We start from the raw sequence: 15531 nt of genomic DNA on the forward strand, positions 1-15531 counted from the left end.
AGGGTCACTGTTGTTCGAGACCCAAGGCGTGCATTAGTCCTCTCCAAGGAGATTTCCTCCCTCTTGGACAGGGACGCAATAGAAGTTGTTCACCCTCATGTTCATGAAGAGGGTTTTTATTCAATTTATTTCATAGTTCCGAAAAAAGATGGTGGCCAGAGACCAATCCTGGACCTCCGGAGGTTGAATATGTTCTTAAAAGTTCCTCCGTTTCGCATGTTGCGTACCGCAGACGTTCTCTGCAGCATTTGCAAAGGAGAGTGGTTCACACTAGTGGACCTAGTGAAGGCATCCCTGTCACCACTCATGATCCATGATCCTCATGATCAAAATCCTACCTTACCTGGACGACCCCCACCAGGGAGCAGGCAGTCATGGACACACGCAGACTGCTCACTCACATCCAGGCATTGGGCCTCACTGTGATCGGGGAAAAGAGCAACTTGACGCCGACACAGTTGGTGAAGTTCATTGGGATGGGGTTGGATTCCCGCACGATGATGGCCTACCTACCTCCAATCGATCCTTGCTTTCGTTGGGCACTTGAAATTGGGAACACAGGTGCCTTACCTGACATTACTGCAGCTTCAGGGCCTACTGACAGCCGCAGCACAGGTAATTGCACTAGGGAAGCTGCATGTCAGACCTCTTCAGATGTGGCTAAGGGATCTGGGGCTGGACCCTGTACGCCAGAGACGCACACCGGTACGTATATCACAAGAATCCTTGACAGCTCTACAGAAATGGCAGTCAACGGATTTTCTTTCGCCAGGAGTAGCCATGGGACAGCTTCCATCACGCAGGGAAGTATTAACAACCGATGCATCCAAAACTGGGTGGGGCACAGTCTGGCTCCACAGGGGAGTGCGGGGCATGTGGTCATCGCCCATGGCACAAGAGCACATCAACCTGCTCGAATTGCGGGCAGTCCAACTGGCATTGGAACATTTTTTCTGCCAGTGCTGAAGGGCAGACACGTGCTAGTTAACTCCGACAACCTGTCCACTGTGTTCCATGTGAACCACTACGGAGGCACCAGGTCACGAGATCTCCTGAAACTAGCACAGGAATTGTGGTCGTGGGCTTACCCCAGGTTCCTTTCACTAAGAGCGATTCACCTGGCGGGTGTGAACAACGGTGTAGCGGACGCACTATCCCGCCGTGCCTTGCACCCCGGCCACTGGAGACTTCACCCAGACGTGGTGCGGCAAATATGGAGTTTGTTTGGCGAGGCACAAGTGGACCTTTTCGCCTCCGCAGATACAACTCATTGCCGTCTTTGGTTTTCAGAGCAGGAGCAGGACAGTTCACTGGGACAGGACGGCTTAGCTCACAGCTGGCCAGACTCTATGCCTTCCCACCAATCCCTCTCATACACGCCCTGCTGGATCGGATCCAGAAGGAGGGACACAGAGTTCTCCTGGTAGCCCCTCGTTGGCCGTCACGAGTTTGGTTCCCCCTGCTGCTGTCTCTCCAGCAGGGGTTACCTTGGGAGCTTCCTGTAAGGACAGATCTCCTCTCACAACTAGGAGGGCAGATATGGCACCCACAACCGGAGTTCCTCCAGTTATGGTTGTGGCCCCTGGGGCCAACCCACAGTTAATGTCATGCACACCTGAGGTCAGACTCACAATCCTTAACGCTAGAGCACCGTCAACCCATGCAATGTACGATGGGAGATGGAAGATCTTTCAGAAATGGTGTAAAGATCGTCACAGGGACCCGCTGTCCTGTCCTGTTGAATCCTGTGTTAGAATTCCTTCAATCGCTTTTTGAATCTGGGAAATCTCCATCTACATTGAAGGTGTATGTAGCTGCACTCTCTAGCCATCGTGCCCTGATTGATGGATCATCCCTTGGCTCACATCGCCTGATGGTTGCCTTCCTTAAAGGAGCAAGGAGACTGAGGCCACCTAGAATGAATAGGCCGCCACCCTGGGATCTTCCCACTGTTCTGGAATTTCTTTGTGGTAAGCCATTTGAGCCCCTCGACCAGGCTTCTCTTTAATGGTTGTCCTTAAAGTCATAATTTCTTCTTGCAGTGTAATCTGCCAAGCGTGCCTGTGAACTGCATGGACTAACTGTCAGCCCTTTGTGTCTTCACTGGGGTTTGGATAATTCGAGTGTGAGGCTCAGGCCTAACCCAACATTCTTACCCAAGGTTCTCTCATCTGGGTTTATCAACCAGTCCATTGAGCTATTGGCCTACACAGACAGCAGTGACCCTCAACAGGTCTTGCTGTGCCCTGTTAGGGCGCTGAGATATTATGTTACCGCTACTGCTGGAGGATGGAGAAAAAGATCTGGCCGAGAGACCTGCCACGATAAGCGGCATTTGGCATTAAACCACACAATGATCCAAAACATACAGCCAAACAAAGCAAGAAATGGTTAACAGAGAAGAATATCAACATTTTAGAGTGGCCCAGCCATATAATCAGTCAAAAAAGTGAACACGAGGCCAGAGTGTTGGCAAATAATCGTTCCTGCCTCAAAACCCGGGTTGCTGCTAAAAAAGGTGTGGTCTAGAATTATTGTGGAGACATGGGCAGGCTTGGTAGGTATTATATGAATCATTTTGAGAGCAGTGAATGCAAATAAATGTTTTGATTCCATGCTTCTACCACACTGTCTTACAACCTTTTGTCATGTGGCAGGGTCATTTTCAGTCAGAACAAACATATCAGTCAAGCGACAACTTTAAATCAATATTTGCCAGGGGCATGAATAATTGTATTAATTATTTACGGTATATTGATGAAAGGCAACAAAGGGGTGACGGCAAACCATTCAGCAAGTTCACAATTTAATAACGAGTCGATTATTTACTAATTAATTGATCACATACACAATTTAAAATACACACAGTAGAGGCGTTACGTTCCTTGTGCTGTACTGTAGGTAGGGGATTTTCCCCAGTGGCCAATCGACAGCCGTAAATTTACACATGACATGGGATATTACTATAACAGCCGAGCCGTAAACGTACACAACATGACGTGGGATACTACTACAACAGCCGAGCCGTAAACACAACATGACGTGGGGTACTACTACAACAGCCGAGCTTTAAACTTACACAACATGACGTGGGATATTACTACAACAGCCGAGCTTTAAACTTACACAACATGACGTGGGGTACTACTACAACAGCCGAGCCGTAAACACAACATGACGTGGGGTACTACTACAACAGCCGAGCCGTAAACACAACATGACGTGGGATACTACTACAACAGCCGAGCCGTAAACACAACATGACGTGGGATACTACTGTAACCCCTTCTTAACGGGTGTGTGCACAGGCACTAGTTACAATACATAAAACAATTAATTAAATGGTGCAAACAGGATCCTAAAGGTCTCAGCGGTGGAATGGTGAGCTGGCTGAGATTCCTGAATACCAGTAGGCTAACAATTACAGACAATAAATTCAATTAAATAATAGTGCGGTGCCTCCACTGTAAAAATACTACACCTTAAAGCTTGTGTATAATGCACTTCTACAGAATTTAACTAATCAATGTGAAAATAATAATATTAGTGGTTAATGTAGTTAAATTAATTACCAATACACCCTGTAAATAATGTAATATAATAATCATATGTTTATTTAATAATAATAGCCACGTCGAACAATTCACTCGAACGTTAAGGTTAAGAGACTTTAGCTAGCAGCTAAAGGTTGGCCAACACAGTTAGCTTAAGCTAAAAAGTTAAGTAACCAGTATGGAAGACAATACAATATATACAGACAGTAATGCACTGTGTAAAAGGTAACGGTAACACAGATAAACCACCATATGTAGACAATATACAATGATAATTGACAATATACAATAACCCCCAAGCGCTTTCTGTTGGAGCTCGTTGATGCACAGGTGGCAGCTCTCTGAGCTGCAGGCAGGACAGCAACCACTGAACGGCCCTCCAACTCGCCGGTGATCCAAGCGAGACGAGAGAACGGGTGTGTGTGTATGTCAGTGTAAATGCAGTTGACGTTACTCACGACCGATCACTCAGAACCGGGAGATTCCGCTCAGTCCTGACTCAGAGGATGGGAGGCAGCTATGTCCAAGCTAGCTGAGGATGCGACTCGATGTTGCTGCAGTCAGCCGGCAAACCTCAACAGCACCAGCAGTAGCAGGGCGGTTTGTCCTGCGGTGGGCTCAGCACCGGCGGAGAAGCAGTCGTCCTGAGGGAGGTGTAGCTCCGGTGGGCCCAGCACCGGAGGTAACAGTCGTCCTTCAGAGGGTCGGGTAGCTCCGGTGGGTCCAGCACCGGAGGTATAAACGAGTTCGTCTCTGAAGGAAAACTGCAACAAGAGCTAGAGTAGCTAGTAGCTAACGACCTGTAGCACTAGCAAAACAGTAAGCTCAAGTTGAACAACAACCCGTCGAGAGACACGATGCCAGTCCACTCCAAACTGATCACAATGAACGTGACCCACTCGCACAGTTCACCGTTCGTGGGCCGGGGTACATAAATGCACCTCTAAGTCTCCATGAACCAGCACTGACAGGCGGAGCAGGAGAAACTGTGACCTCTCTTTACTCCGGGCAGACTGGAACTCACGAGCCTTCTCCTCACTGAGGTGATGGAACCTTCAGTTTCACCGAAATTTCGCGGGCATAAACAAATAACAGATAATGATTGGCTGCTTAAACAATTCAAATAAAAGCAAAACAAACAAAGACATTTGATTGGTGCACATGTATAGAATGTTGGAAATCACAGAAGCAAGTAAATTACAAAGCATTCTGGTACATGGAGTAAATTTATACAGAAACAAAAGGCATATTAAGCATACTGAAAAACATACATTTTACAGGTGCTTACACTACTACAACAGCCAAGCCGTAAACTTGCACAACATGACGTGGGATACTACTACAACAGCCGAGCCGTAAACTTGCACAACATGACGTGGGATACTACTACAACAGCCGAGCCGTAAACTTACACAACATGACGTCGGATACAACAGCAACAATAACAGTAAACACAAATTACACAGATTTTTCTTTAAAAAAAAAAAACAACTTATTGATTTTTTATTGAATTTTTCTTGTGTGTTTTTCCCCAGTGTGCCCTCACATGGGATTTCAGATTTGACATTGCTGAAAAAGATTTTCCAGTAAGTGTACACATGTGATCTTTACATTTTCCAGACGTTGCGAATACTTTTCCACACAAGACACATATATGAGGCTTCTCTCCTGTGTGTGTACGCATGTGATCTTTACATTATCGGGCGTTGCAAATGCTTTTCCACCATGGACACATATATGCAGAGGCGCAGCTTGTCAATAGGCAAACCAAGCAACAGCTTGGAGCCCCGAGCCGCTAGGGGGCCCCCGACCTGGTCTCAGTGCGTTTGCCGGTGGGTCAAGCGAGAATTTCGTCCATAGAGATTGAATGATGTATTTTGCGTGCTCCTACCCTATTGTACAAACAGTACGTGCATATGTAGGCCCTATGCTATGGCCTTATGAACAGCGGATCTGTGTTCAAAAAAGTTCAAAGAATCCGCACATATTTAGGCAACTGTGGTAAACGTCAATCGAGGGTGCAGTGATGACGGATCATCGGATTTTGGCATTTAGCCTACTCAATGAAGTTATAGTAGGCTAATGTTAATTGGCAGAAAGATTGAACATGGTTTGCTAAATCTATATGACAGTAGGCCTAAACTTCAGCTAGCTAGCGGCAGTTACAACTAGTCAAGCAAGGAGCCGATTGACAAAGTGCGTCAAAAACACACACCCTTTCTTCTTTGTTACATTGCTCCGGAACTGTTCATTGCAGCGAGATAAATGTGCATTGCGTGACAGAGCAGAAGTGGGGCTTTCCAACAAGACTACGCACTTGTCTGTACGACCAAGTATGAAAAGAAAATCATGAAATTAAATCAAATAGCATCATATTTACAGTCTATACTTCTCTTCTACGTTCACCTGCTCACCCTACTCTCGTTTGAATTACTCGCAAACCCGTGATCGCATAGATATGGCAAGCATATCAGATGAAAGAGGAGACACAGGGCTATCCATTGGTACCATCCTCGATCCTTGGTATCGATCCTTTTGGCTTATAAAAACAGACGAAGTGACTGCAAAATAATAACGTCATGTACACAAACCAACGCTGTACACCCATTAGGCTACTCTCGTTTGAATTACTCGCGGACCCGTGATCGGATAGATATGCCACGCACGTCAGATGAAAGAGGAGACACAGAGCTATCATTTGATATCAAGTAGGCCTACATCCTTCTGGGTTATAAAACAGACGAAGTTACAGCAAAATAATAACTTCATATAGCTGGACTTACCCCACGTTTACGATTTTTTGTCTGTTTTTGTGGCAAAGCATGTTTATAATCCAACGCTTTCGTGTGTTTCTCTATGGCAAAGCATGTTCATAATTCGGTTTTGAGATCCTAGCAAATTCCTGCATGGCATCCAATTCAAGGCTCACATTGCATCCCAATTTGTTCAACAAAGAAACCCCTTTTTTGCCTCTACTTTGTTCATGGCAATGCAGTAAAAATATGTTGTAGAGAATCATTATGAGTGCATACACCATGCACTTAAAAAAATATTTTAGAGATACATGTCAAAATATAAGAATTTTTATAATACGCTTTTTGTATTTTTATTATTTAACATAATAACCTAATGGTGATATAACATAATGGTGATAACACTTGTTGGTAGGGCCCCCTTGGAATTTTTGCTTGGGGCCCCCACAGACTCTAGAATCGCCTCTGCATATATGAGGCTTCTCACCTGTGTGTGCTCGAACGTGGACTTTCAGTTGGTGATTTCGTGGAAAACCTTTTCCACAATGGGCACATTTATGCGGTTTCTCTCCTGTGTGTGTGAGCATGTGGACTTGAAGATGGTGAATAAGTGAAAAATCTTTTCCACACTGGGCACAAAGATGAGGTCTCTTTCCAGTGTGAATTAGCATATGGATTTTAAGAGTTGAAACATATTTAAATGTTTTTCCACAGTTGGCACATTTATGAGCCTTTTTGGTCTGTGTCCTGCTCATTGGGGAGAAGTTCACCTCAGTTAATTTCGTCATGAGCAGCATACTTGATATTTCTGTACTGTCGAATAATAACAAAACAATTGGTTAAAGCATCCAGGCAGCTACAGCGCTACACATCGGGGGGCATGAACATGGGGACTGTTTTTTCACACCGCCAACTAGGTGACCGCGAGAAATGGAGATCTATCGGATTTCTACTGTAAGGTGCGGATCGCCAATATGTAACACTTCATTACAGTCATTTACCCATTTACACTTGAGGTATTTACAGAATATGAGCTTAAAGATATTAAGGGTTAGACTAGGTGGGGTTACAATTTTTTGGTCATTTTCATAGGACAAAATAGTATGACAGGTAGCTTTTATGACTTTATTACATTTTTATTTCCACCGTAAGGCTTCAACTCCCGTTGACCGAACACAAGTAACATGAATTTATAATAACAAAAGATTACATCAGTTTACGTACATTACTTAACATATTTACATACATTTTATGTAAAAAATATATATAACTCTTTTACGTACATTTTACATTTTTTCCACAAACAATATTTTTTTCTCTTGTTTATTGCTTGCAAATGTTTTCCAGCAATGTGAAATTAACTTGGAGGCCTACACTACACTGAAAAAAATGGAAATAGGGGGTCTTTGATTTGACACAAATTAATTTGATATATGCAACATGATTGTTTTATATTCCGCTTGAAAACGTGTTTTAATTAAGTAGATTTCAAGAGATAATTTTGAATGCTGGATGTAGACATTTTTCTTGTGTTGATCGAAAGTGAAAATTTCAAGTTCAGACATACTCCAGAGCAGCAGGTGGCTGTAATGTGTCATTAAAACAATACATAGTAGTAGAAGAAGAAGTGTTTGAAGCATGGTTTGACCGTTAAAGTTTGGATATCTATCATCAGTGACTGAAGTGGAAGAGAGAATGGCAAATCGAATTAGCCTACTGAAGGGTAAGTTTATCAACCTTATGATCATGTTATATTAGACAATAAATCTCCTAGCTGTTTTCTTACAGTATTACAGTGTTGCAAAGTTGACCCTTGATGTCTTTGTATTATTTTTTGGTCCGTTTCTTTTTACCAAGTTAACGTTAGCCTAACCAACCAGTTAGCTGCATCTGTTGGGCGGTTGGAAAAATACATAAATCATTGTAAAGCTAAATTGGGGTTGGTTTGGTACAGTCCATTAATTTGATCACGTTTGAAGCATAATAAGTTGTATGTGAGTGAAAAGCCTGTTAGCCTGTGTGCGCCAAGTGTGTTGCCAGCAAATGGCTGCCTAAAAGCAAGCTAGCATAGCCACGTGGACAAAAAGCCATTTGCAAATTTACATTATAGCATCCAAAAACGTTTAGCCCTAGGAAGTTGTCTCCCCATATGATGAAAATATGAAATATAAATATTTTGATTTGTTTGTGCAGGCAAAAAAACAGGCAGTAAAGTGTACGCATACAACTTTTTTGTTACTGAGTCTAAGATGTAGTGATGTTACTGTTTGAAGTCACTGAAGTTTGATCTTTTATTTATTTATGAATTTACTGTTGATAAAATGAATGTCTTATACATCAATAAATGGCTGTTATGCCAGATGTGTGGTGCAGTATGAGTATGTTTTGTCTGGCACTGTCGTATGTGTGATGGTATGAAACTAATTTTCTTCCTGCTAATCTTATTTCAGATCAACACGGAATTTCAAAAGAATCACAATTGTCCCACTTCAATCCAAGTTCCTGTCTCCAAGCAATGATTAAGCAAATTACTGATGTGAGTAATGCAGAGTTTTAATCATGCTAACCTTACAGAGGCTAATATTTTTGATCATGTTGATATTGATACTTCTTCACATATTGTTCTATTATTATTCTATTATTCATCACATCCTAAAATTTGTGATGATCTCGGGAAGAATAAAGTATCTATCTATCTATCTATCTATTGTATTCGTCTAACTTTTTTTTTCTTTTTATCATATGGCCGTTTACAACAGTGGCTGACTTAAATGAAACTTGGATTAACGTGCTAATCAATAATGTTTTTATTTCAGTGTGATATAGATGCTGGCCGAGTGTCTCCTGAAGGGACTCTGTATCTACACGGGGGAAGATCCTGAAAACTTTGTGCAGGAATATGTGGTATGTACATGAACATGTCTATTTTTCACATTCATTTCTCAATAGGGCTTTGTTAGAGGGTCTCATTTTCTTACTGTTATGTGCATTTGTCTGCCTAATTCAGGGCATGGATGAAGTTGATGTCATTGAAGACAACTGCTGAGGTTTATGTCCTGAGAGAACATGAGTCAAGTGAACCAGAGGACATTGGGGTCGTACTCCAAGGAATAAAGTTTTGACAGATCTACATGGCCGTTAGCTGTCACTATGATGTCGGAGTTGATAACCTCATGTACCTGCCCGTGCTTAGATACACCTTTGAGGCATTGCAAAAAATCTTCATGGAGCTGGATGAAGGCAAACTCCCAAGGTTGGTTAAAGAACAACCTGTTTCAGTGAATGACTTTCCATTTTTATTTTTTGAAAAAGAAATACTGTTTTTACTATGTTGAAACCTGAAAGGACTATCAATGGCTGAGTGACCACGGGTCATGGAATCTTTTTGTGGATGTTTTTTTATTATTATTAATTATTCATTATCTTTATTTTAGGAACTAGAAATGTCACCTTTTGGTCAGTCATCTTTGAATCTGGTCCATCAGTCTTCAGGCCTGATCTCTCACTTTCTTTCTCTTCTCTCCCTCTCTCACTTCTCTCTCTCCTCTTCCTCTCTCACTCCTCTATCTTTCTCCTCTCCCTCCTCTCCCTGTGATGTTTGCTGCACTTTTTTCCATTTGTCAATTGCTGGATAAAAAACAATACTGTGTATTTCATGTTGCTTTCAATAAAAATTGACTACTAAACTGACTTGACTCTTTTCAGTAAAAAGATGTATAACATATGTCTGCAATTCTAGAAAAAAAAACAGTTAAAAGACACTGTTCTGGTACTATAGGGACATAAAACTTCAAGAGTTTATTTTTTTAGCATTAATAAATGAAGTTAGAAGTACCTTTTACAATCTATTACTATTGACATGATAAAATTACTTTAGCATTACACAATACATTGGTATTACATAAATATGAAGGTATTATCTTCATTCAACATGATTTTTTTATGTAATACAATGTGATTTCAATGTGTAGGTTTTACAAGAAACGATTAACTAGAACAAAAGTGTAAAAATTGTGTCAGCTGGACACATTCTGATTATGTGGGACCGATGTACACATTAAAATCATGTAAATTCAAAGAACTTTTTTTTTCAGTGTACTTTCAGTGGAAAGGCTTCCCTCCCATGTGTAACAACATGTGAAGTTTAAGTTGTGAGGATGTTGTAAAAGCTTTTCCACACTGAGCACATTTATAACGCTTCTCTCCAGTGTGTGTATAGTAAGCATGTAAAGTTAAAGTTGTGAGAGTATTGTAAAAGTCATTCAACACTGGGCACATTAATGCGGGTTTTGCCAGTGTGTGTAAGCATGTGGCGTTTAAGATATTTGGATAACTTAAACACTTTTCCACACTGGGCACATGTTTCAGGCTTCTCTCCAGTGTGCAACAGCATGTGTGTTTTAAGAGTCGAAATGTGTAAAAAACATTTTCCACACTGGTCACATTTATGTGGCTTCTCTCTAGTGTGTATTAGCATGTGAAGTTTAAGTTCTGAGGGTCTTGCAAATGCTTTTCCACACTGGGCACATGTATGAGGTTTCTGTAGAGTATGTGTTTGCATATGGGATTTAAGGTTTGAAACTTGTGAAAAACTTCTCCCACACTGGGCACACAGATGAGGCTTCTCTCCAGTGTGTGTTAGCATGTGGGTTTTAAGAGTTGGAAGAAGGGAGAAACCTTTTCCACATTGGACACATTTATGAGGCTTCTCTCCAGTGTGTATTGCCAGATGTCTTTTAAGATTTGAAAACAGTGAGAAACCTTTTCCACACTGGACACATTTATGAGGCTTCTCTCCAGTATGTGTAAGCATGTGTCTTTTAAGTTCTGAGGATGTTGAAAAGGCTTTTTCACACTGGGCACATTTATTAGGCTTCTCTCTAGTGTGCAACAGCATGTGTGTTTTAAGAGTTGAAATGTGTAAAAAACATTTTTCACACTGGACACATTTATGAGGCTTCTCTCCAGTGTGTGTAAGCATGTGTCGTTTAAGTTCTGGGGATGTTAAAAATGCTTTTCCACACTGGACACATTTATGAGGCTTCTCTCCAGTGTGTTTAAGCGTGTGGCGTTTAAGTTCTGGGGATGTTAAAAACGCTTTTCCACACTGGACACATTTATGAGGCTTCTCTCCAGTGTGTTTACGCATGTGGCGTTTAAGATCTGAGGATGTTGAAAAGGCTTTTTCACACTGGGCACATTTATGAGGCTTCTCTCCAGTGTGTGTAAGCATGTGTCTTTTAAGTTTTGAGGATGCTGAAAAGGCTTTTTCACACTGGGCACATTTATTAGACTTCTCTCCAGTGTGTATTAGCACGTGCTGATTAAGATTTGACATGCAAGTAAAACTTTTTCCACAGTGGGTACATTGATGAGACTTTTTGGCTGTCGCCTGCTTTGACTTAATTCTAAGAGTGTGTGTCTGCTGGTGTTTCTCGTAATCTCTCTGAGCCGTGAAACTCTTGCTGCAGATGGTGCAGTAGTATGGTCCGTCATTCAGTTGCAGGTTGAGTTGATCATTCTGTCCATGGAACTGGTGTTGCATTATGTGTGGGTGTTCTGATGCACCTGGAAGAGTTACCATAGAGACTTAGAATTAGAATGAAGAGTTACTATAGAGACTTAGAATGAGAGAATTATATATGGGTGTTCTGATACACCTGGAAGAGTACCCGCATGCATTTAGAATGATAGACAGATGTTCTACTGTATATCCGGTAATTTACTATCCCCCATGCAGAGTTTATGTTAGCCGGCTACAACCGGATATTGGTTGATTTCACATGTAGTTGTCCGGCAGACAATTTATAGCCATCAAGTATTGAGTAGGCTATGGCCTTGATGACATCAAGATGTTCGTTAATGCTTAGGTAGCCTTGTTATTGTAGCTTAACTGCTGCGGCATATTTATCTATTCAGTATATAAACTTTCAAACTACGGCATAACATGTAGGCTACATCTGTTGGCTACATGGACAGGAGTAACATAGTTTGGAATTCATTTTAAGAGTGCAAAGGATTCAGAAGTAACTATGGTGGCGGATCCTGATATGCACGATATGAGCGCTCGCAGGGGGGGGGAAATCGGAGTATTTGTTAGCTTTCATTTGTGGTTTTCTATCACTCATTTGCACGTCAAATCATTCATTTGACGTGTAAGAGTGTGGAGAGTGGGGGCCGTGGAACTATATTCTGTGCAGGAGCGTGTGCTTCCTGCTGAGGTCTCACGCACAGAGGTTAGAAGGAGGAGGAGGGAGCAGGGGATAGCTGAACGTCTCCCTACTGGTTTTAGCCTTTGGAACAACCAACAGTCTTCCTAGATCTGGCCGCTCAGCCAAACTGAGTAATCTGGGATGAAGGGCCTTAGTCAGACAGGTAACCAAAGACCCAATGGTCACTATGAATGAGATCCAGAGTTCTTTTCAGAGGATGAGAGAAGCTTTAAGAAGGACAAACATCAGTGCAGCTCAGTGCCTGGTTTCTTTCATACATACCGTTGGGAATTGTGGCCAAACAGTTCAGTCTTCGTTTCATCAGACCAGATGCTTTTACTTCTCATGGTCTAAGAGTCGTTGAGGTGCTTTTTGGGAAACTCCCGGCAGAAAATGGCTTCTATCTGTCCACTCTATCATAATGGCCTGATTGGTGGAGTGATGCACTGATGTTTGTCCTTCTTTGTCCTACTTGAAAGGGTCTGAAAACTTTCCGGTTGCAATGTATAAGTATTCACTATACAGTGGATAGGGATGCATCATAAATATTAATAATAGGCAAAATTTGAGCATTAAATATTCTAATATAATTTGATTATTAAAAATAATAATTAATGAAATTCTAATTGGATTATGGAAGAAGATTGACAGCCCTAGTATGTTACAGCTTACAATGACTTAGAATGCAGTGCAGCCAGCAACATAATTGGGGATATTGAGCACTATGGCTCCAGGCATCCCAAAGTGCTTGTAGGAGAATGCACTGTAGGTCTGGACATGTCAGGAACCAGTTGGGGCAGTTTCATGTCTCTGTTGCCGAGATAGTTTCCATCGTCAAAAAGTCAGAATCGCTAAGCATCTTAGGAGCTGTTTTTAAAGAGTAGAGATTGTCCGTGCTGTGGCGAGTGAGACAAGGTACTCATGTGTTGCGTGATATCTCTGCACCCAAGTAGTAGTGCTTCGCCTGTGCTTCGCCCCAAAATAGTCTCAAGTCAATATATCTGCCAGTATTAATTTGATTTGGGGCCCCCGCCAGCTTGATGCCATCAGTTAAATTGAATACTGTGTGATCATTCAATTATTAGTCGGCTATTACACATGACAGAGCAACTCTATATCTGTTAGGGATGCAACATGAAACAGTGCTGCAGAAACACGAAAACATGACTTTGATATGAGTAGGGTTTCGTTTGAGTTCTGTTGATGTCTAGTTCACAATGAGAAAATAAATTAATCTTGTTGCAGTCTTGTAAACCCTAGTAGTCTGTGACTTAAAAACTCTATAACTAAATAATCATCAGATGTAACTAAAGATAGATAACTAAAAACTCTTTAGATGTGAGAGGGTCAGAGCATAGTCTTTCAAAAACCTTTTCCAAATCTTGTCTCTCTTCTGGTGTAAGGATGGCATAAGTGTCAGGTGTGCTGCAGCGTTCTGAATCAATTGAAACAATCTTACAACACAAGCAGGCAGGCGTGCCTACAGGTGCACGGCCGTACGCACTGTGCGTACCATCAGGCTGCTCAACAACGAGAGAGAATTTCCCCTGTGTGTGTGTGTGTGTATTCAAACCAAATTGGCCTACCATAACTTCCCAACTCTGCACAGTATCCCATTAACTGCATGACAGTAGGCTATTTACAATTTTCTGTAAAGCAAAGTTTGTAAACACGGTATCAAAACCAACTTAAAGGACACCAGGCAACGTTTTCGTGTTAATTACTCATCTTCGTAAGTCGGTATATGGTTAAATGACTCGTTACAGGGCGAATTAAGACTCTCTCGCCCGCCCCTACTGCCTGTAGGAAGAATATCCTGCTTGCAAGTTTCAGTGTATCCTACCCGCCGACCGAAGCAGGATCAGTTTACAGCACAGAGGCAGGCTAACGAAACGCTAGAGATTGTTGCAAACGTGTGTATAATGGCAGAGCCGCCGACCGAAGCAGGATCAGTTTACAGCACAGAGGCAGGCTAACGAAACGCTAGAGATTGTTGCAAACGTGTGTATAATGGCAGAGCCGGCGAAGAAGCAGGATCAGTTTACAGCACAGAGGCAGGCTAACGAAACGCTAGCGATTGTTGCAAACGTGTGTATAATGGCAGAGCCGGCGAAGAAGCAGCGACGGAAGACGCAAAGAAAAAGAAAAGAGCTTCAGACGAGCGAGGGGGAGAAAAAGCATCAGGCTCGCCTGGTGTCCCTTTAAGGCTAATTTCACAAACTCTTAGTCAGCTGTATATCCTCTGATTTTAATATTTACCGATATCTTGGCAATATTTGTAACATTTATTTTGTATTTGGCCTGTTATGAAATCATATGGAAAAATTTAAACACATTGTGAAACTTAAAGCCCAAATTTGGAGACATGCATGTCGAAATATGCTGCAAATTCAAAACCAGATTACTCTGGAACGGCTAACTGCTTTACACCTTTGTGTTCGGTAAAGTCTGCTGTTTATTTTGATATATGGTTGTCGTGTGTTGAACGAAGGGTTCATGAAGTATTCCACCGAGATGAATGGGTAGAGAAATAGGCGCAGAACCTAGAATTTATGATTCAATTTAATAATATTGTCTCGTGAACAGCCTGCAGTCCCTTTAATGCAGAACTACAGTATATGCACACGCACACCTTTCGTTTGAGCAGGAGAGAGAATACGCACGCACGCTACAGAAGTTGTATAGGCTAATTGTTGTTTTCTTTTACTATTTGTAGTTGCTGGTTATCAGCACACAATGTTATAAGCTAATTCACTAACTCAAGACTCATCATGGACATAACACGTTATTTTTAAAACAACGAAAACAAAGGATGGAGACAGCAAAGCTAGAGGAGTTATTTGACATGGGCAAGCTGCAAGAACAAGGTAGGCAAAATTGGTGTGCTTGTCAAAACGTTACGCATTTAAGCTGAATACTTTTTATAGGCACTGTACCTATTCAAACATAAACTATAATGACATCAGATTAGCTTGAGCTTTTTTGCCATTAACGTTGCCATTAATGTTACAG

At 41.8% G+C, this 15531-nt stretch overlaps 1 protein-coding gene and 1 long non-coding RNA gene across 2 annotated transcripts in view; one reads left to right on the top strand and one right to left on the bottom strand.

Moving 5' to 3' along the window:
• Positions 1-7907: 7907 nt before the first annotated feature.
• Positions 7908-9993, top strand: LOC143120810 (uncharacterized). The gene is made up of 4 exons (XR_012986339.1): positions 7908-8030; positions 8758-8843; positions 9124-9211; positions 9315-9993. It is a non-coding gene; the product is annotated as an uncharacterized LOC143120810 (long non-coding RNA).
• A 475-nt stretch (positions 9994-10468) lies between these two features.
• The window catches only part of LOC143120344 (uncharacterized), a 58448-nt gene continuing 53385 nt past the window's right edge, over positions 10469-15531 (bottom strand). The window contains exon 5 of the mRNA XM_076281369.1: positions 10469-11875. Coding sequence (XP_076137484.1) covers positions 10566-11875 — 1310 coding nt within the window. The 3' untranslated portion in view covers positions 10469-10565. The remainder of the gene's footprint in view (positions 11876-15531) is intronic.

Source organism: Alosa pseudoharengus, unplaced genomic scaffold, assembly GCF_046254945.1.
Source record: "Alosa pseudoharengus isolate Yale_2024_CS ecotype anadromous, Long Island Sound unplaced genomic scaffold, YU_APseudo_1.1 YU_APseudo_1.1_scf_1, whole genome shotgun sequence".
NCBI lineage: Eukaryota > Metazoa > Chordata > Actinopteri > Clupeiformes > Clupeidae > Alosa > Alosa pseudoharengus.